Raw genomic sequence first — 18,041 nt, 5'->3', positions numbered from 1 at the left:
TCGGGCAGCAGAGCTGACAGCTATATGATCACCGGGTAAGTATATTCAAAAATTTATTTTACTAATGAAAATAACATTTTTGTAATATATTTTTTTTTTTTGTGTAAATCCAACAGTGAGTTGTATTTGGGTGTCAGCTATTTCCATATTTCCCTAGAGTTGCTGTATGTGTTGATTTCTTTGAGGGATTGATCAAATTTAATATATTTCATTGATTCAAGTTCCCTTTCTGGGGGAAATTCTTGCTTTAGTTCTTTTGTTTTCCTTTTCTGCTGGGATGGGATGTCAGTGTAACATTGTGTAATTCCCTAAGTAAAAGTATGCCTTTTATTTTCTATTTGCACTGTAATTTTGCTAATACCTCACTAATTTTGAATGTTGAATTCTAAGTTTTTTTAAACAAAGTCTCTGAAGCCTGTTGTTTGAGTAGAAGAGCACTTTTAAGTGAATGCCTTGCGCAGGCATTTGGATGAAGCCTCTTTGAGTGTTTTGGTTCTTGGCCATATCTGTTGTCTCTTCTATTGAAGTCTACATTTCTTTTAATGGTAATTCAGTGTTTGTGTGCAGCCTCCAACAACGAGTTCTTAGGTTATACCTTTAGGATGAATTGTAAGTTACCTATGTACAATACTCTTGCACTTCTGAGTACTTGTACTGTATGGCTCTACAGGGTTCCTTGTGTCCTGCTTACACCTGGTATGGGTACAGTACTTTATCTCCTAAAGATTCTCATGCACTATAGTTTTGTCAGTCACCGGAGTAAAATATGCCACGCCCCACTTATGACGTCATGGCATGCTTCCACCACTCGTGAGAGTTCCCACTCAGTGCCAGCATGACTTATGTTAAAAAAAAAATTCCAGTTGACTTTGCCTTATAATGTCTTTCTTCACACTTTTCATTATAATTCCTACAATTATCTGTCGCAGAAACATAATGCTGGTGTCTATAACTAAAGTTCAAACTATCAAAAATACCTGTGACTAATTATGTATAAGTGAATTTGTGGATCAGTATTGCTGACCTTACTGTATTATGCAGTGCTGTAGTATATATGCACATATTTAAAGTACAGTTATAGTAATTAAAGGTATATTGATAAGACGTACTATAAGCAAAATAAAGATCTCCTATTACAGTTCAGTACTATATTTGTAAGAGAGGTTCAAACACAATGCCCATTGATAAGAAGGGCCAACTGTATTGGTGTTGATATGGGGTATTTGATGGTTTTTATAATAGGAGGTTACTGGGTAAGGTGGGACTCCTGCACCACCATGAGTAGTTCCAGTCCCTCACTGTAGCTTACAATAATGCACGGGGTGGTTCCTTGAGAGAAGGATATAGAATAGTATGGAGATTCATGGTTTTTTCTTTTAGGTCAAGAAGTTCCTTATTTCCAGATATTAGCATTATAACTCCCAGGAATGTATTAAAATAATTCACTTATTAAAATTTGGTTCATCTGGCTTAGTCTCGGACCTGAGGATGCTAAACAATGAAGACTTTTATTAATGTTGAATGATTCTTTTGTGTTGTAAGTGAAGCAAAGATTTTCATGTACTGTGTACAGAAAATCTCGCAGCGAGGCATTTTGCGTCAATAGGTGTAGGAGATGATGATGATGATGTATACAGAATGGGTTGCCGTAACATATTTCCTTTTTTTAAATATAATGTATAGTTTCATTAAGTACTTTTATTTAAAAAATTTAAGGTAATTACAGTATATATGTGACGAGTGCTATTCCATGCAAGGGAAGAAGGGAAACTATAATTTAAGCTGTTCATTTCAGGAATGAAACGTCCGGGAGGATTTTCAAGTATATTGGGAATTCTGGATCAGAAGAAACAAAAGCTCACAACTTTAGAGAAAACTAAATTGGATTGGAATAACTTTAAGGCAGTTGAAGGAATAGATGAAGAGCTTGAAAGTCATAAGAAGAGTAAACATGGGTGAGTAGATCAACTTTTTATCATATAATATCAGTTAAGGTACACTCCAAAATCAAACCATTGTTCTCTAGTCTTGGGTAGTGTCATAGCCTATGTACCATGGTCTTCCACTGTCTTGGGTTATAGTTCTCTTACCTGAGGGTACACTTGGGCACACTATTCTATCTAATTTCTCTTCCTCTTGTTTTGTTAAAGTTTTTTTTTTTTGTTTATATAGGAAATATTTGTTTAGGTGTTGTTGCTGTTCCTAAAATATTTTATTTTTCCTTGTTTCCTTTCCTCACTGGGCTATTTTCCATGTTGGAACCCTTGTGCTTATAGCATTCTGCTTTTCCAACTAGGGTTTTAGCTTAGCAAGTAATGATACTAATGATAATAATACATACATACATACATATACCAAGGCACCTCCCCCAACCTTGGGGGGCAGCCGACACCAACAAATGAATCAAAACAAAAAAGGGGACCTCTACTCTCCACGTTCCTCCAGCCTAACAAGGGACTCAACCGAGTTCAGCTGGTACTGCTAGGGTGCCACAGCCCACCCTCCCACATTATCCACCACAGATGAAGCTTCATAATGCTGAGTCCCCTACTGCTGCTACCTCCGTGGTCATCTAAGGCATCGGAGGCAGCAGCAGGGCCTACCGGAACTGCGTCACAATCGCTCGCCATTCATTCCTATTTCTAGCACGCTCTCTTGCCTCTCTCACATCTATCCTCCTATCACCCAGAACTTCCTTCACTCCATCCATCCACCCAAACCTTGGCCTTCCTCTTATACCTCTCCCATCAACTCTTGCATTCATCACCTTCTTTAGCAGGCAGCCATTTTCCATTTTCTCAACATGGCCAAACCACCTCAACACATTCATATCCACTCTAGCTGCTAACTCATTTCTTACACCCGTTCTCACTCTCACCACTTCGTTCCTAACCCTATCTACTCGAGATACACCAGCCATACTCCTTAGACACTTCATCTCAAACACATTCAATTTCCGTCTCTCCGTCACTTTCATTCCCCACAACTCCGATCCATACATCACAGTTGGTACAATCACTTTATCATATAGAAATCTGTTTACATTCATGCCCAACCCTCTACTTTTTACTACTCCCTTAACTGCCCCCAACACTTTGCAACCGTCATTCACTCTCTGACGTACATCTGCTTCCACTCCACCATTTGCTGCAACAACAGACCCCAAGTACTTAAACTGATCCACCTCCTCAAGTAACTCTCCATTCAACATGACATTCAACCTTGCACCACCTTCCCTTCTCGTACATCTCATAACCTTACTCTTACCCACATTAACTCTCAACCTCCTTCTCTCACACACTCTTCCAAATTCTGTCACTAATCGGCCAAGCTTCTCTTCTGTGTCTGCAACCAGTACAGTATGATCCGCAAACAACAACTGATTTACCTCCCATTCATGGTAATTCTCGTCTACTAGTTTTAATCCTCGTCCAAGCACTCGAGCATTCACCTCTCTCACCACTCCATCAACATACAAGTTAAACAACCACGGTGACACCACACATCCCTGTCTCAGCCCCACTCTCACCGGAAACCAATCACTCACTTCATTTCCTATCCTAACACATGCTTTACTACCTTTGTAGAAACTTTTCACTGCTTGCAACAACCTTCCACCAACTCCATATAACCTCATCACATTCCACATTGCTTCCCTATCAACTCTTATACGCTTTCTCCAGATCCATAAACGCAACATACACCTCCTTACCTTTTGCTAAATATTTCTCTCATATCTGCCTTACTGTAAAAATCTGATTCATACAACCCCTACCTCTTCTAAAACCACCCTGTATTTGTAAGATTGCATTCTCTATTTTATCCTTGATCCTATTAATCATTACTCTACCATACACTTTTCCAACTACGCTTAACAAACTAATACCTCTTGAATTACAACACTCATGCACATCTCCCTTACCCTTATATAATGGTACAGTACATGCACAAACCCAATCTACTGGTACCATTGACAACACAAAACACATATTAAACAATCTCACCAACCATTCAAGTACAGTCACACCCCCTTCCTTCAACATCTCAGCTCTCACACCATCCATACCAGATGCTTTTCCTACTCTCGTTTCATCTAGTGCTCTCCTCACTTCATCTATTGTAATCTCTCTCTCATTCTCATCTCCCATCACTGGCACCTCAACACCTGCAACAGCAATTATATCTGCCTCCCTATTATCCTCAACATTCAGTAAACTTTCAAAATATTCCGCCCATCTTTCACTGTCTTTTCAATTCTTGAGCCAGCCTTCCTTACTCTCTTCACTTCTTTCCAAAACTTCTTATTCTCTTCATATGAATGACCCAATCCCTGACCCCACCTCAGGTCAGCTGCCCTCTTTGCCTCACGTACCTTGCGCTTTACTTTCACATTTTTCTCTCTATATTTTTCATACTTCTCTACACTATTACTCTGCAGCCATTCTTCAAAAGCCCTCTTTTTTTCTTCCACTTTTACCTTCACTCCTTCATTCCACCATTCACAGCCCTTCCTCATGCTGCCTCCAACAACCTTCTTGCCACACACATCACTTGCAATCCCAACAAAATTTTAATAATAGTAATAATAATAATAATAATAATAATAATAATAATAATAATAATAATAATAATAATAATAATAATAATAATAATAATAGTAGTTCATTTTAATATTAGCAGTAGTGGTTTTAAATGAGGTTTATATTTTTATCATTATTATTGTTATTTGTTAGTTTCTATTGCTGTTAAGAGAAGAATGCTCTGTTGTTTCTTAGATTTAAGCTAAAGGTTGTGCTGTACTTTATGATTACAATATGAAAAATGGTCTGTATTTGCAAAAAGAAGAAAAGACCTCTCTGATTTAGAATCCATACTGCAGGAATGTTTAATATTTGTAAGTAACTGTTCATTCTTAAAATTTGATAGGGTCATTGGTATTTTCTGTTAAAATAATAAGCATATCGATCATTGAAGGATAAACACATAATTTTTGTGAAGGTTAAAGTCAAATGATCATGGAAATCATTGAGACATCATCAGATAATGTATGAAGAAAAAAAAAACTGATAAGAAAATTGATTGATAATGGGCATCTTATTCTTAAGGTACAAAAATCATAAGATGATAAAGTAAATAGAGTATTCCTTTACCCAAAACTCTCCAAGTCACAATTGATATTAAGTATATTTTAGTCGATTTTCCTGTTTTTAATCTTTAGAGGAGGATACATTCACTTCAGGGCAAACCTTTAAGAGATATAATGAGGGAAAATTGTAATGTTTTAAACTTGAAAAAAATTATGCAGAGTATTGGGTTATATCACGAGCTTCAATTGATTTTATCAATTTATTTAATTTTCTAATCCCTTCTTAATTCACATTTAGATGTTATTGTATGAAAGTGGTCTGATTTATTTTATAAGTTGAAATTGATATAATGAAATCAAATAGTGCGAGCGTACAGATACAGTTGCTTAATTTGTATCATATAGCGCTGAATGGCCTTTAAAGGCCCAGTGCTTGGCTTGAGGCTTATAATCCTATCATATCCTATCCTGTTGTATGGAAGTAGTAGAGTAGTACTTAAATACTTGTTTGTTCCGTAACCGAAATACAAACCACACTATTTACATTGGGTTTACCTTTTAGCGTAGCTGAAATGGCGAGCCATTAGAATTTAACGAGGGTGTATTACCCCCGCGCTAGTTAGCGGGGGGTAGGGGAGTGGTAGCTAGCTACCCCTTCCCCTCTCACACACCGGTCAACTGCTTCACTTTCACTTTTGGCTCGGACATGGACAGACGTCTCTGTCTTTGTCCTCGCTTGGCAGCCATTGTTGTTTTGTCTTTACTTAATCACTTATTTTTCTTTTACTCAATATATATGTAAACATTTTTTCGTGTTTATGTATATATTTGAGTATAGAAATCAGTAAGTTTCCTTTTCAGAGTTTGTACTTGTGTGTGTAGTGTACGATATCTCCGTGGAGCCCTTGGCAGTTAGGCCACCATGGTGTAATTTCATGGGTCGCGATCGAGTTTGACTTCGGTCTTTCTCTCTCTCTCTCTTTGAGGTCGTTCACCCTTTTACTACGTTACTTTTACTACGTCTGAGTAGCTTCCTTCCCGTGTGGGTGGGGTTGCTACGCCGTAGGTTTTGTCTCAATTAGTTTATGAATCTAATTGTATTTGTTGATTTTTCAGCTTTGTAGAACGATTCCTTTCGGGGTTTTCGTTCTTTCTTTAGTATTCATTCATTTTTAAATTACATAATTACATAGTTACATAATTATATTTGTCATAATTCTGTGTTGGTTACAGCTCTCCTTCCGTGAGTGTAAGTGGTTGTGAGGGCACGTGCCTGTTGTGTAATTCTTGTGTTCCTTTCCCTCTGGATTCATCTTCGGAGCCTTCCCGGGGGAATGAATGTTAACTAATGATTTTTGTTTTTATTTTTCACAGTTACCGATCTAGTTCGTTTCTGTAATGTGACAACGGAGTGAGCTGTCTTGTTGAGGCCTGGGGATTCGGCTGTTGCTGCCTCCCCTATAGATCGTCAGGGGCTTGTCTCCTTCTCCTGGAGGTTCTCCCGTGACGATTGACAGCTCTTCAGTTCATTTTGGAACACTCAGGAGGCTCGCCTCCTTGGGTGGGTAACTTTCCTTCCGAGGGAAGTTTTCCTGTCCAGGCTTGAGTTTTTTCCCCTTTGGGGGATTCTTCTCTTGCCTTTTTTTTTTTCGTGCGACTATGCTCTTGGTGCTGAGCGGTCGCACCTGCAGTTACGCTCAAGGGGCTGGGCAACTGCAGGAGCCCCTCTTCGGAGGATTGCTCTTTTTAGGTAACTGGCTGACCCGTCTCTTCTACGAAGTGTTTCTCTTTCGTTCGCGAGAGAGTACACTCATAAGGGACTCCTCTTCGGAGGACTCTTCTGCTGTTGTTGCTGTTGGCCGCCTTCGCCGTAAGGCTCACCGTCCGCTACGTCGTAAGGGCCTCCCATCTCCCTATAAGGGTGCTAAGAGGCGCCTTTTTGAATCTCTGTATGCAGCCTGCAACTCCTCCTTCTTGACCTTCCGCCCCTGGTGGTTGGACAGCAGTCTGACCTTGTCTTCCGACGGGCAACGGTCTTCCGACGGACAACGGTCTTCCGACGGACATCGGTCTTCCGACGGACAACGGTCCCTTCGGGGCAAAGGGTTGCCTCCCAGGGGGATGCTTCCCTTGCATGTCAGGGTTCCCCTGCGCGCCCTTCTGCAGTGTTCTCTCCTGCTCAGTGTTAGCGCACAGGCGCTCTCCTGCTCAGTGTTAGCGCACAGGCGCTCTCCTGCTCATCAGCGTTTTCCTGATCGCTAGCGCTCTCCTGTTCTCCAGCGCTCTCCTGTTTGTCAGCGCTCTCCTGATGATCGTCGCTGCTGTTCCTGTTGGTTCCTGTTACGCGCCCTGTGCGCCCGCGCAATCTAGAACTTCGGTTCAGGTCTTGGACAAGGACTCTTCTTCTACGCACAGGATTCCACGCGTTGCCTTCTGCTCGCCAGCGACCACAGATGCGTCAGCGTTCGCCTGCTCGTCAGCGATCTCCTGCTCGTCAACGATCGCCATCGATCTGACACGCGTGTCGGGTCTCCTGGACACCATCAGTAGCGATCTAGCGCTCGCCTGCTGTGGACCACGATCTCCGGTAACCGAGTCTTGCCTTAGATCTTCCTCCTGCTCGCCAGCGCTCACCTTTACTTCTGTCCTTCTGTGCGCCAGCTTTCTTCAATCGCCAGCGCACATCTGCGCGCCCTTTCCTGCCACGCACCAATGGGCGCCAACAGTGTTCCGTCGCGCTAACCAACGGTGTTCCGTTGCGCGAATCGACGGTGTTCCGTTGCGCGAACCGACGGTGTTCCGTTGCGCGAACCGACGGTGTTCCGTTGCGCGAACCGACGGTGTTCCGTTGCGCGAACCGACGGTGTTCCGTCGCGCGAACCGATGAAACGTCGCGCGAGCCTACGGTGTTCCATCGCGCGAACGTTGGCTCGATTCCTGCAGTATCCATTGCTCGCCTACGGGTCATCGCTCGCCTGTGAACTTTCGAATTCCGACCACCAGCTCTCGCCCTCCTTCTGCGCTCCCTCGCGCACTTTTGTCTGCGCTCCTGCGTGCCCGCGCATGGGCGCTTCCACGTTCGGCTACGCGCAAACCATTGATTTACTATCGCGCGAGCGCCAGGGCGTTTGCGACCGCGATTTCTGTCGGGGTTTCGCAACATGGCCATCCTGGCGAGTCTTCTGGAGCGTATTTCCAGAACACGATCTTCACCCCGTAAACGCAGAGCATGGCACATGCAAGAGCTGGAAGAATCTTCAGGGAGGTCTGAGCAACATTCTTCCTTCCAGAACCTGGGTTAGCCCTTCCTCGTCATTCCCTGGAAGGGTCTTGCCAGGGAGCTTTCCGTTCGAGATTTCTCCATCGGGCAAGGGGTGACTGGTTTACCCTTCCTCTTCTCCATCTCGTGGAAGGGGCTTACCAGGTCCTTTCCCTCCTCGGTTGCGACCCAAGGTTTTGTACAAGGAAGCTCCAGGAAGGTCATGGGTACTTTCCGCCTCTCGGGCTCAAGCACCTTGGCGTTTCGTCGCCAAATTTCGAACTTGCGGGCAAGCTCGAGGTTGGACCATCTAGACGCAGTGACCGAGTGCTTCCTCTCGAGTGTCTCATCCGTGGATGTCGACAAGCTCAGACACTCTTCCATCCTTGGGAAGAGCTTGTTTGTGCCCAAGGACAGGGACATGGACAGCGGTTGTGCGGAGGAAGTCGACTTCCGTTTTCACTCCTCCAAGGTGCTTTCTTCCAGACCCTGCAGGCCTCCAGCCCCTCTTCTTTCAGCCTCGTCGGCCTAAGTTATCGGACCGGCTACGGCAGCTAAGACAAGGTGTCCAATAGCAGTCCCCTCCTGTCAGGGACAGGTGGCACGGGAAGCTCTCCTGGGGGGGCATAATCCTAGAGGGAGCGGCAGAGTTCACAAACTCTAGGATTGGCAACCCCCCCTTGCAGGTCTCACGCTGGGAGGATGCCTAAGGTTACTCATCCGGATGACAGCTTCCCGATGCCGATTCCTGCACGATCTCTGTGATCAGCCAAGGATATCGCGCCTCGCTCTTACCATCTCTCCGTCTCTGTCAGCGAATTCAGTGTCACTGAACCTCTATGCCATGGGGTCGGCAAGAGTTTTGCCCGTTTGGGCAGAATGTTCCATGCCTTAGGAGAAGGTCCTCCATAGGGTCGTCGACGGCTTCACCCCCCGGCTTCTTCAGTCGATCCTTTCTCGTAGGAAAGCATCTGAGACGGGAATTCTGTAGTCGACCTCTCAGCTCTGTTCAAGTTTGTCGAACAAACTTCGTCCAGCGGTGGAACAGCAGAATCGATCAGACTGGTAACGAGGCGGCGGGACTCCTTAGGCCCTGGATCGGAAGGGCGGGTACTTCTAGTTTCCATTCCATCTATCTTCCAGGAAGCTCTTGGAATTCAGCCTAGACTTAAGATGCGGTGTGGCGATCCCGCTGCGGCATCGCAGGTTTTTCCCCAAAGAGCTCTCCCTGCTTTCCTCATGGCCGCGCAGGAGCAGGCTTCCACCTCCTTCGCCTTTTGGAGTTCTGGTCAACTCCGGTAGGCTTGGGTTCGACCTTCTTCAACGCCGGGACAAGCTTCCGGATCCTTACCATGAGTGAGGGATCATGGTAATTTGCTAGGAGCCTTCTCTACTTCTGCCTCAACATCTGGGGTATCTAGCCATGATATTGAGTCAACGGCCTTACCACGTTGGAAACACCGCTTCTCGTCCGATCAGCGAAGTTAAGCAACGTTGGGCTGGTCAGTACTTGGATGGGTGACCGCCTGGGTACGCCAGATGCTGTTGCCTCCTTCTCTGAGCCTTCCCTTCAGTTGACTGTGGCAAGGCTGAGGAGAGTCGCAGTACCTGTTCTCAGTCAAGCAGAGCTTTCAGCCCTACCTTGGACCGTTTCCTGGGTCTCTTTTCCTCATTGACCCGTCTAAAGTCCCGAATGGTCGCCTCAGGATAAGTTCCCTGTGGGGCGGCCCAAGTTCCGGTGGTATCAAAGCAACGATTAACCGCACTTTCTGGCCCCTATGGGACCAGCGGAACGTTTAGACCTGCAATGGGTATTGACCTATGGAACCTCTTGATGGGAGTGGATACTCTCGTCCTTTCCCCACATTTTGATGCTGTTCTCGATCTCGTCAAAGAAAAGGGGGGGGGGGGCCCGCATGTTCCGGTTCAGGCCTATGGTCAGGACCTAAAGGATACCTCTCCATCATTCAGGCAGGCTTAGGGGCCGTAGTCTGGCCCCTCTACAGATCTTGCAGTTCCTGCCGAGTCGCTCCGTGCGCGACGACTGCATGGTACTGGCTTATTCCAACCAGCAAGGGACGCATTTTCATACCTTCGCATCTTGCAGTAGAGATACTGAGATGATCCGAGGTCCTCTCTATACCACTATCGGCTCGCTCATTCCGGGCAGAGGAATGTTCTCTCCGACTATCTGAGCAGAGCCTCGCAGATAGAGGGTACCTGGGGGGGGGCCGCATGTTCCGGTTCAGGCCTATGGTCAGGACCTAAAGGATACCTCTCCATCATTCAGGCAGGCTTAGGGGCCGTAGTCTGGCCCCTCTACAGATCTTGCAGTTCCTGCCGAGTCGCTCCGTGCGCGACGACTGCATGGTACTGGCTTATTCCAACCAGCAAGGGACGCATTTTCATACCTTCGCATCTTGCAGTAGAGATACTGAGATGATCCGAGGTCCTCTCTATACCACTATCGGCTCGCTCATTCCGGGCAGAGGAATGTTCTCTCCGACTATCTGAGCAGAGCCTCGCAGATAGAGGGTACCTGGGGGTCTTTGGCCTTTAGTAGCCAGCAAGTCCTGGCCTGGGGGACCTGATCGCGACAGCCTGGAACTTCAAGCTTCCACTGTTCTTCCCCCCCAGTCTCAGACCCCAAGACTCTTTGGCAGAATGCTTTCCGGTGATGGTGGGACAACATCGACGCCTGCGTCTTCCCACCATTGTTGTCTGTTGAGAATGGGTCTCAACAAGACCAGGTTGTCTGTCAACCTTTCGATGGCCCTGAGAGCTCCACTGTGACTATACGCGGAACGGTTTCCGGACCCTCTGCTTCCCCTGACGGAACTCCCGGGAGAGCTTCTCCCACGGCACAGGCTACTCAAACAACCACACTACAACATCTTTCACGAGCCGTGGCATCGCTTCGGCTTCGCGCCTGGAGACACTACGCCGCCTCCTCAAGAAGAGACAACCCGCTACAGTCGCGGAGCGGAGGTCGCGTGATCTGCGATAGTCATCCGCAGGGGTCTACGAGGCGAAGTGGAGAGTCTTCTGTGGTTGGTGTCGTGGGAGAGATACCTCTTCCCTTGAGGCCTCTTCTCCAGCAATAACGGACTTATTGCTTTTCGGCGGGAGGAAACTCCCTTCCGCTCTCGGCAATGAAGCCTGTCGCTCAGCCTTCCTCTGGCCTTCAGGCTGAAAGGAATAGACTTTTTCCTTCCCGCTGGACCTTTCTTCGCTCATGCAAAGCTGCGAACGTCCCTGCCCCCAGTCAGAGTGAGACCTCCTCCATGGAGCATGGTTCGGACTTTTTAGTCCCTTAAGAGATCTTCTCAAGAACCATTGTCAGGCCCCTGATCGTATTCTGTCTTGGGGGACGGTGCTCCTGCTCACTCTGGCTTCGGCCAGTGTGTAAGCAATCTTCTTGGTCTCGTACGACTCCGCCCTTTCTAAGGAATAGGGGAAGGCAACATTCAGGTTCGCTCCTGAGTTGTTTGCTAGACTCAGAATCTTGGGGTCCCGGCCCTTCGGTCCGGCTCCTTCAAGATTTCGAGTCACCATTCTGTATCAGATGACCCAAACCTTCTCCTTCTTGCCAGTAAAGGAATCGAGGGGTTATCTTTGGGAACAGCTGCAGTTTGTCCTCACGTGCAGCCGGGTTGGGAGCACAGGAAGGACACAGGGGAGAGTCTCCAGTATACCTCTTCAACTCGGACTCAAGGACATTCATCTCGACCTGAATCCAGACCCTCCTCCGTCACGTCGCCCTACAGCACGATGTTGGATACATCGCAACGTCCCTCGCTTTCGAGTAGTACTACTCTGTGACGCAGGTGCTACAAGCTGGAGTCTGGAAGCGTCTAATGACCTTCGCAGCCCACTACCTGCAGGACGTGACTCACAGGAGTATCGATACGTTTCTATCGCTCTGTGGTGGCTACACAACAGCTGGTCTAACCTCAGGCTCCTTTTTGGACAGGTAGCAGAAGGTTGAGGGCATTGTTATCAGGTTTTAGTCTGCATGAACGAAAGAAGTATGTCTGGCCCTTACTTCTTTCTTCATCGTCCCCCCTACTGGGGAAGCAGCATCCTGGTCTCTGCATAGCTGACCTCAAACCTCTGCAGGTAAACCATGCTTCCTTGTGTTCCGAGTATTGAGTCAATACTGTCGCGTCCCCCATACCCTGACGAGGTGGTATTGGGAACGTCCTAACCCAGAGTTCCTTCTGGAACTCCAGGTCAACTGCCTAGGATGGGTCACACTTCTTCCTTCATACACAAGCTTATGTAGGCCACACGTTTCCTTGCGGAGCAAGGAACTTGTGAGGTGCAGAGACTCCTTTTCTCGAGTGCGACTCACTCGGATTTTGAGTCCCCGGGTAAAGCCAAAGCCAGTATGGCTGGGGACTTTCCACCCTTCCTAAGGTGTAAGTCACCCAATGTAAATAGCGTGGTTTGTATTTCGGTTACGGAACAGATGACAAATTCGGAGATAATTTGTATTTTTCCTAACCATACAAACCTTAGTTATTTAGCTATTAGTGAAGTGAAGCAGTTCACCAGTGTGTGAGGGGGGGAGGGGTAGCTAGCTACCACTCCGCCCCCCGCTAACTAGCGCGGGGGTAATACACCCTCGTTAAATTCTAATGGCTCGCCATTTCAGCTACGCTAAAAGGTAAACCCAATGTAAATAGCTAAGGTTTGTATGGTTAGGAAAAATACAAATTATCTCTGAATTTGTCATATTTAGCTTGTACAGTACTTACAAACCTGAATGGTGAAGAGCTACTTTTAATCCCCCAGTGACAGAAACTTTTTAACACGGTAGTGTACTGCAATAGGAAATACACTGGAACTTTGACATACGATTGCCCTAATATATGAACGTTTTGAGATAAAACAAAAATTTTTCGAAAAAATATGCTTTGATATACAACGAAATATTTGAGATACGATTTTGCGATGTGATAGTTCTATAGGCGACCGATAGATGGCGTTCGGTCTGTTTGTTTGTTGTGGCAGTATCCTTAACACTTTGTTGTGTAATTCGTTGTGATTTTGCCTATTTTTCGTGTTATTTTGTGTATTTTATTATTTACCATGGGTTCCAAAGCTAAAGACAAAGCAGGTGACAAGAAAAAAAACCTAAAAAATTATCTTGAAAATGCAATAATGCTTCCAAAACGAAATAGAATATTTAGTGAGAGAGAGAAATATGAATGGTTTTCTCTCTCTCTCTCTCTGTAATAAATGAAATCTTTTTTTCTTTGCTAAATCTCTTTGGATGCTGTATAATCAAGCACCACAGAGCTAAAAACTATAAAATATCGTGCATCGACGGTAGCATGTCTTATTAATAAGGGAGTTATTTGATCCGAAAATTAAGGTTGACGACGGACTAGGCAGGGTTAATCAGCTGATTTGAATGTAAACAATGCATAAGATTATAATTCGCTATGTTTTTAATTATAAATACGATACTAAAATGTGAATATTACATGCATTATTATTGGATACAGTTAATTAAAACGCCAGTGAGAAACAAGGACGAAACAAAATGACAAAGAGACGAGACAGAGGGAGGCGGTAGCGTGCATGCATGTGTTCAGATTGTCTGGACCTTGCGGTAGCACATTCCCTAAGGCAAATCTACGCTAAATCAAATAAATGAGTGAAATCAATGAATTTGGGGAATGCGAGAAGGAATGAAAAATAGGAATGGGAATACAGTACGTGGAATGAGGGATAAGAATGCGTTTAGAATGATTAATTAGATAAAAATGACGAATGAATGCTAGAAAAGTGAAGATGAATAAAATAAAAATGACGAATGAATGCTAGAAAAGTGAAGATGAATAAAATCACGAAAAATAAAGAAAACCCAAAGAGTTGGCACGATAGGCCCAGACCTGAAAGTGATGAAAGTCAGGAAAGTGAGACCAAAAAGGCCAGACATGAAAGTGATGATGAGTAAGTGTTTACGTAATTAAAAAAAGTAAATAAAAATCAGTTTAGCAATGTTTATTCATTTGTGTTTATTACGTAGTTATAGTGTACATACGTAAATAAAAAGAGAAAAATCATTCCCTGCCACCCCTCCCTACCTCCTCCCCCTGCTGGCCTCACGTCATCTTTTGTTGTGTTAAGTAAAATTCCTTTCTTTTTTTTATAGATCTTATTAACATTTATTATCATTTATCACATTGTTATTACTTGTTTATTTGCGTATAAATTATGTATATTATATGTAATTTAGCTGTGTTTTGGTGTGGTTTCATAGCGCTAGAACGGATTAATACATATATTATTTTATATGGGAAAAAATGCTTTGAGATACAACTGTTTTGATATACAACGATGATAACGGAACAAATTAAATTCGTATGTCAAGGTTCCATTGTAATTGAAAGTGCTCAAAAATACTGGAAAAAGTGTTAAAACTGAAAATAAGATAGTCTGAAACTTTACAGGTAGATGTTATAAACGACATTAAAGAGATTGGATATTCACCAGCCCTAAATGGATTTCCCTTAAAGTTCTGTAGCTGGAGTCTGTTGTCATGGTCGTATGCAGAATTATGGGTTTTTTTTATTTTACTAGACGTGGTTGTGTTGTTTGATATATCTTTCAAGGAAACCATATGCATATACATTTATTATTATTTTCAATATACTATTTCTTATCTGTACCCTAAATGGAATGTTGTTTAAAGGAGATGAGGCAAGGAAGAGGTGGGCTGAATATTTTGAAAGGTTACTGAATGTTGAGGATAATAGGGAGGCAGATATAATTGCTGTTGCAGGTGTTGAGGTGCCAGTGATGGGAGAGTGATTACACTAGAGGAAGTGAAGACAACACTAGATGAAACAAGAGCAGGAAAAACACCTGGTATGGATGGTGTAAGGGCTGAGATGTTAAAGGATCTTCACAGCACTAGATGAAACAAAGAGCAGGAAAAACACCTGGTATGGATGGTGTAAGGGGTGAGATGTTAAAGGACCCCTTCCTTTAACATCTCAGCCCTTACACCATCCATACCAGGTGTTTTTCCTGCTCTTGTTTCATCTAGTGTTGTCTTCACTTCCTCTAGTGTACTTGATTGGTTGGTGAGATTGTTTAATATCTGTTTTATGTTGTCAATTGTACCAGTGGATTGGGTGTGTGCATATATTGTTCCACTGTTCAGAGGTAAGGGAAATGTGTATGAGTGTTGTAATTCTAGGGCTATTTGTTGTTGAGTGTGGTTGGTAGTGTTAAGAGGATTAAGGATAAGATGGAGGATGCAATCTTAAAAGTGCAGGGTGGTTTTAAGTGAGATAGGGGATGTATTGATCAGATTTTTAGTTAGGCAGATATGTGAGGAATATTTAGCAAAAGGTATTATGGTGTGCGTTGCATTTATGGATCTGGAGAAAGCTTATGATAGAGTTGATAGGTTTAAAGCAGTGGTTCTTAACCTGTGTTCGATCGAACCCCAGGGGTTCGGCGGAGGCATCAGCAAATGTAAGATTGATTTGCAATAAGGATTCATTATGTTTTTGTGTGAGGTTCATATTGTTGATTTTGTTCTTTGAACACAGTGGTTCTGTGTGCAAATGATGCATGGTTCATATTGTGCACTAATACAATATAGACCTATGTCTTGAATTTGAAATATATGCTGATATATTTAGTTATAAATTTCTTTTTCTTTTCCTATTCTGTTTACCTATATTATATATATATTTCCAACTATGAAGAGTTTGATGAGTGTAAATATGACACTTGTGGGGTTCAGTACCTCCAACAAGGTTAAGAACCACTGGTTTAAAGGCTACTCATGAAAGGCAGAGGCAAGGGAGAGTGACATTGCCCTATCAAGCAGGACAATGCCCTAGAGACTGACTATATATACTTATAATACTGTAGCATAAAAATCACAATTGAACAAATTCATAATTTCACCATCGAGATACAACCGTGATAAACCTCCTCCTTCATTCTATCTCTGCATCGGTGTTTGACAGTAGAATCATAGAATGTTCCTTTTGCCTCCCCACAATTTCCACCAATAGCAACTTTTATCAATACCATGTTTTTAGTAGATTCTGGTATTCAAAGAAAGTTTATAAAAAGAAAATTATATTGCATGCATCCGGAAACAAGCTTCTATCGTTGACTTTAGCGGGTGTTGTTATTAGATTAACACTTACTGTTACAATATTTTATAATCTCCTTATTTGTTAACCTTATTTATTGACAAAACCTATATATCTTAGGGAGAAATTTAGGTTAGTAAATAAGTCTTGATTCACATTACGTGGCAATTATTTGAAAACTATGGTGATATTCAGACAAAAATACATTCAACCGATCAGCTATTAGAAAACTTTTCCAAGCGAAAAGGGACCCCTGTGAGTCGGTGCAAATCTGCCTCGCTAAAAAATATGACTAGTGATTGTCAAGAGGATAGAATTTTTTTTTTTCATTTTACGACTAGAAAGACAAAAAGACCTTGGTGTACTGAAGCCAATTGTATTGCCATTAAATCCCAGATTATCTGTATATTGCATTAGAGGCCTATGCCCATTAAAAAGAAAGAAATCGGGAAATTTTTAGGTTAAGGATACATGTTGATGTAAAACCAGGCTTTCAAGAGAATAGGAATTTATTTGCTATTTTGAAACTGTAAAGACAAAAAGACTGGTGTACCGAAACCAAGTGTATTGCCATTAACTGCCAGATTATCTCAATGCTGCATTAGAAGCCAAATCCCATTTAGGGTTGTGGTGGCTGATGTGGTAACGTCCTTGACTGATGAACGCCAGACTGTAGTTCGAGTTCCGCTCATACTTGTCAGTTTCTTTGATCTGCAACCTCACCATCCTTGTGAGCTAAGGATGGGGGTCCATGAGCAACCACTACCTGGCTTTCCATGGTCCTAGCTTGGGTGGAGAGGGGGCATAGTCAGTCTCGAGAGAATTGTCCTGCTTGATAGGGCAATGTCACTGTCCCTTGTCCCTGCCATTCATGAGCAGCCTTTGAAAACCTTTAAAAGGAAAGAAATCAAGATATTTTTAGTTTTAGGATAAATGTTTATATAAAACCAGGCTTCGAGAGAAGGAATATGAACATCAGGTGAATATAAAAATTAATTTTATCATTAAAATTCCATTTTTCCAGACCTTTGATAATTACTTATCTTTTTCAGGTACTTGGAAAAGAAGGATTTTTTAGAAAGAGCTGACCTGAGGCAGTTTGAAATTGAGCGTGCAATGAGGATGAACAAAAGGTCAAATAGATGAATGGCACTAGAAATATGCCAAAAATATTTTCATTCAGATATTATTTTTTATTTTTTAATCATTTGATTTTCAAGTATAAATATGTCTAGAAGTAATTTCTGATATTAAGGAGAAATTTCTAGTTACATGGGTAAAAAATTTCATGACCATTCCATGTGAATATGCTTTTAGGAAATATCGCTGTGTAGATTAAAAGTATGAATGCCATTATTATAATATTCTGATTTATACCTTAGTAATGCATCAAGTACACCATGCTAACAAATATAGCATTCTATGTATGTTCGTATATAGTGTTACAGTCGAGTGCCATAATTATTAACATTTCATGTTGGGGTTTTACTCCACAGGATTGTAGTTACCATTGGTCCAATAAGTATCAGCACCCATCTGGATAAATGTTTGGACAAAATTAGCT

The 18,041-nt window shown here is 43.2% G+C and overlaps 1 protein-coding gene and 1 pseudogene across 1 annotated transcript in view; both read left to right on the top strand.

Moving 5' to 3' along the window:
• Yeti (yeti) overlaps positions 1 to 17,839 on the top strand; it is a 63,765-nt gene extending 45,926 nt beyond the window's left edge. Inside the window, exons 6-7 of the mRNA XM_068388711.1 lie at positions 1,796 to 1,955; positions 17,530 to 17,839. Coding sequence (XP_068244812.1) covers positions 1,796 to 1,955; positions 17,530 to 17,623 — 254 coding nt within the window. The 3' untranslated portion in view covers positions 17,624 to 17,839. The remainder of the gene's footprint in view (positions 1 to 1,795; positions 1,956 to 17,529) is intronic.
• On the top strand, positions 9,779 to 9,896 carry LOC137654840 (5S ribosomal RNA; annotated as a pseudogene).
• Positions 17,840 to 18,041: the final 202 nt, after the last annotated feature.

The sequence above is a fragment of the Palaemon carinicauda genome, chromosome 15 (genome assembly GCF_036898095.1).
Source record: "Palaemon carinicauda isolate YSFRI2023 chromosome 15, ASM3689809v2, whole genome shotgun sequence".
Lineage (NCBI taxonomy): Eukaryota > Metazoa > Arthropoda > Malacostraca > Decapoda > Palaemonidae > Palaemon > Palaemon carinicauda.
The sequence above is the reverse complement of the archived record's forward strand: the minus strand, read 5'-3'. Positions and strand labels throughout refer to the sequence as shown.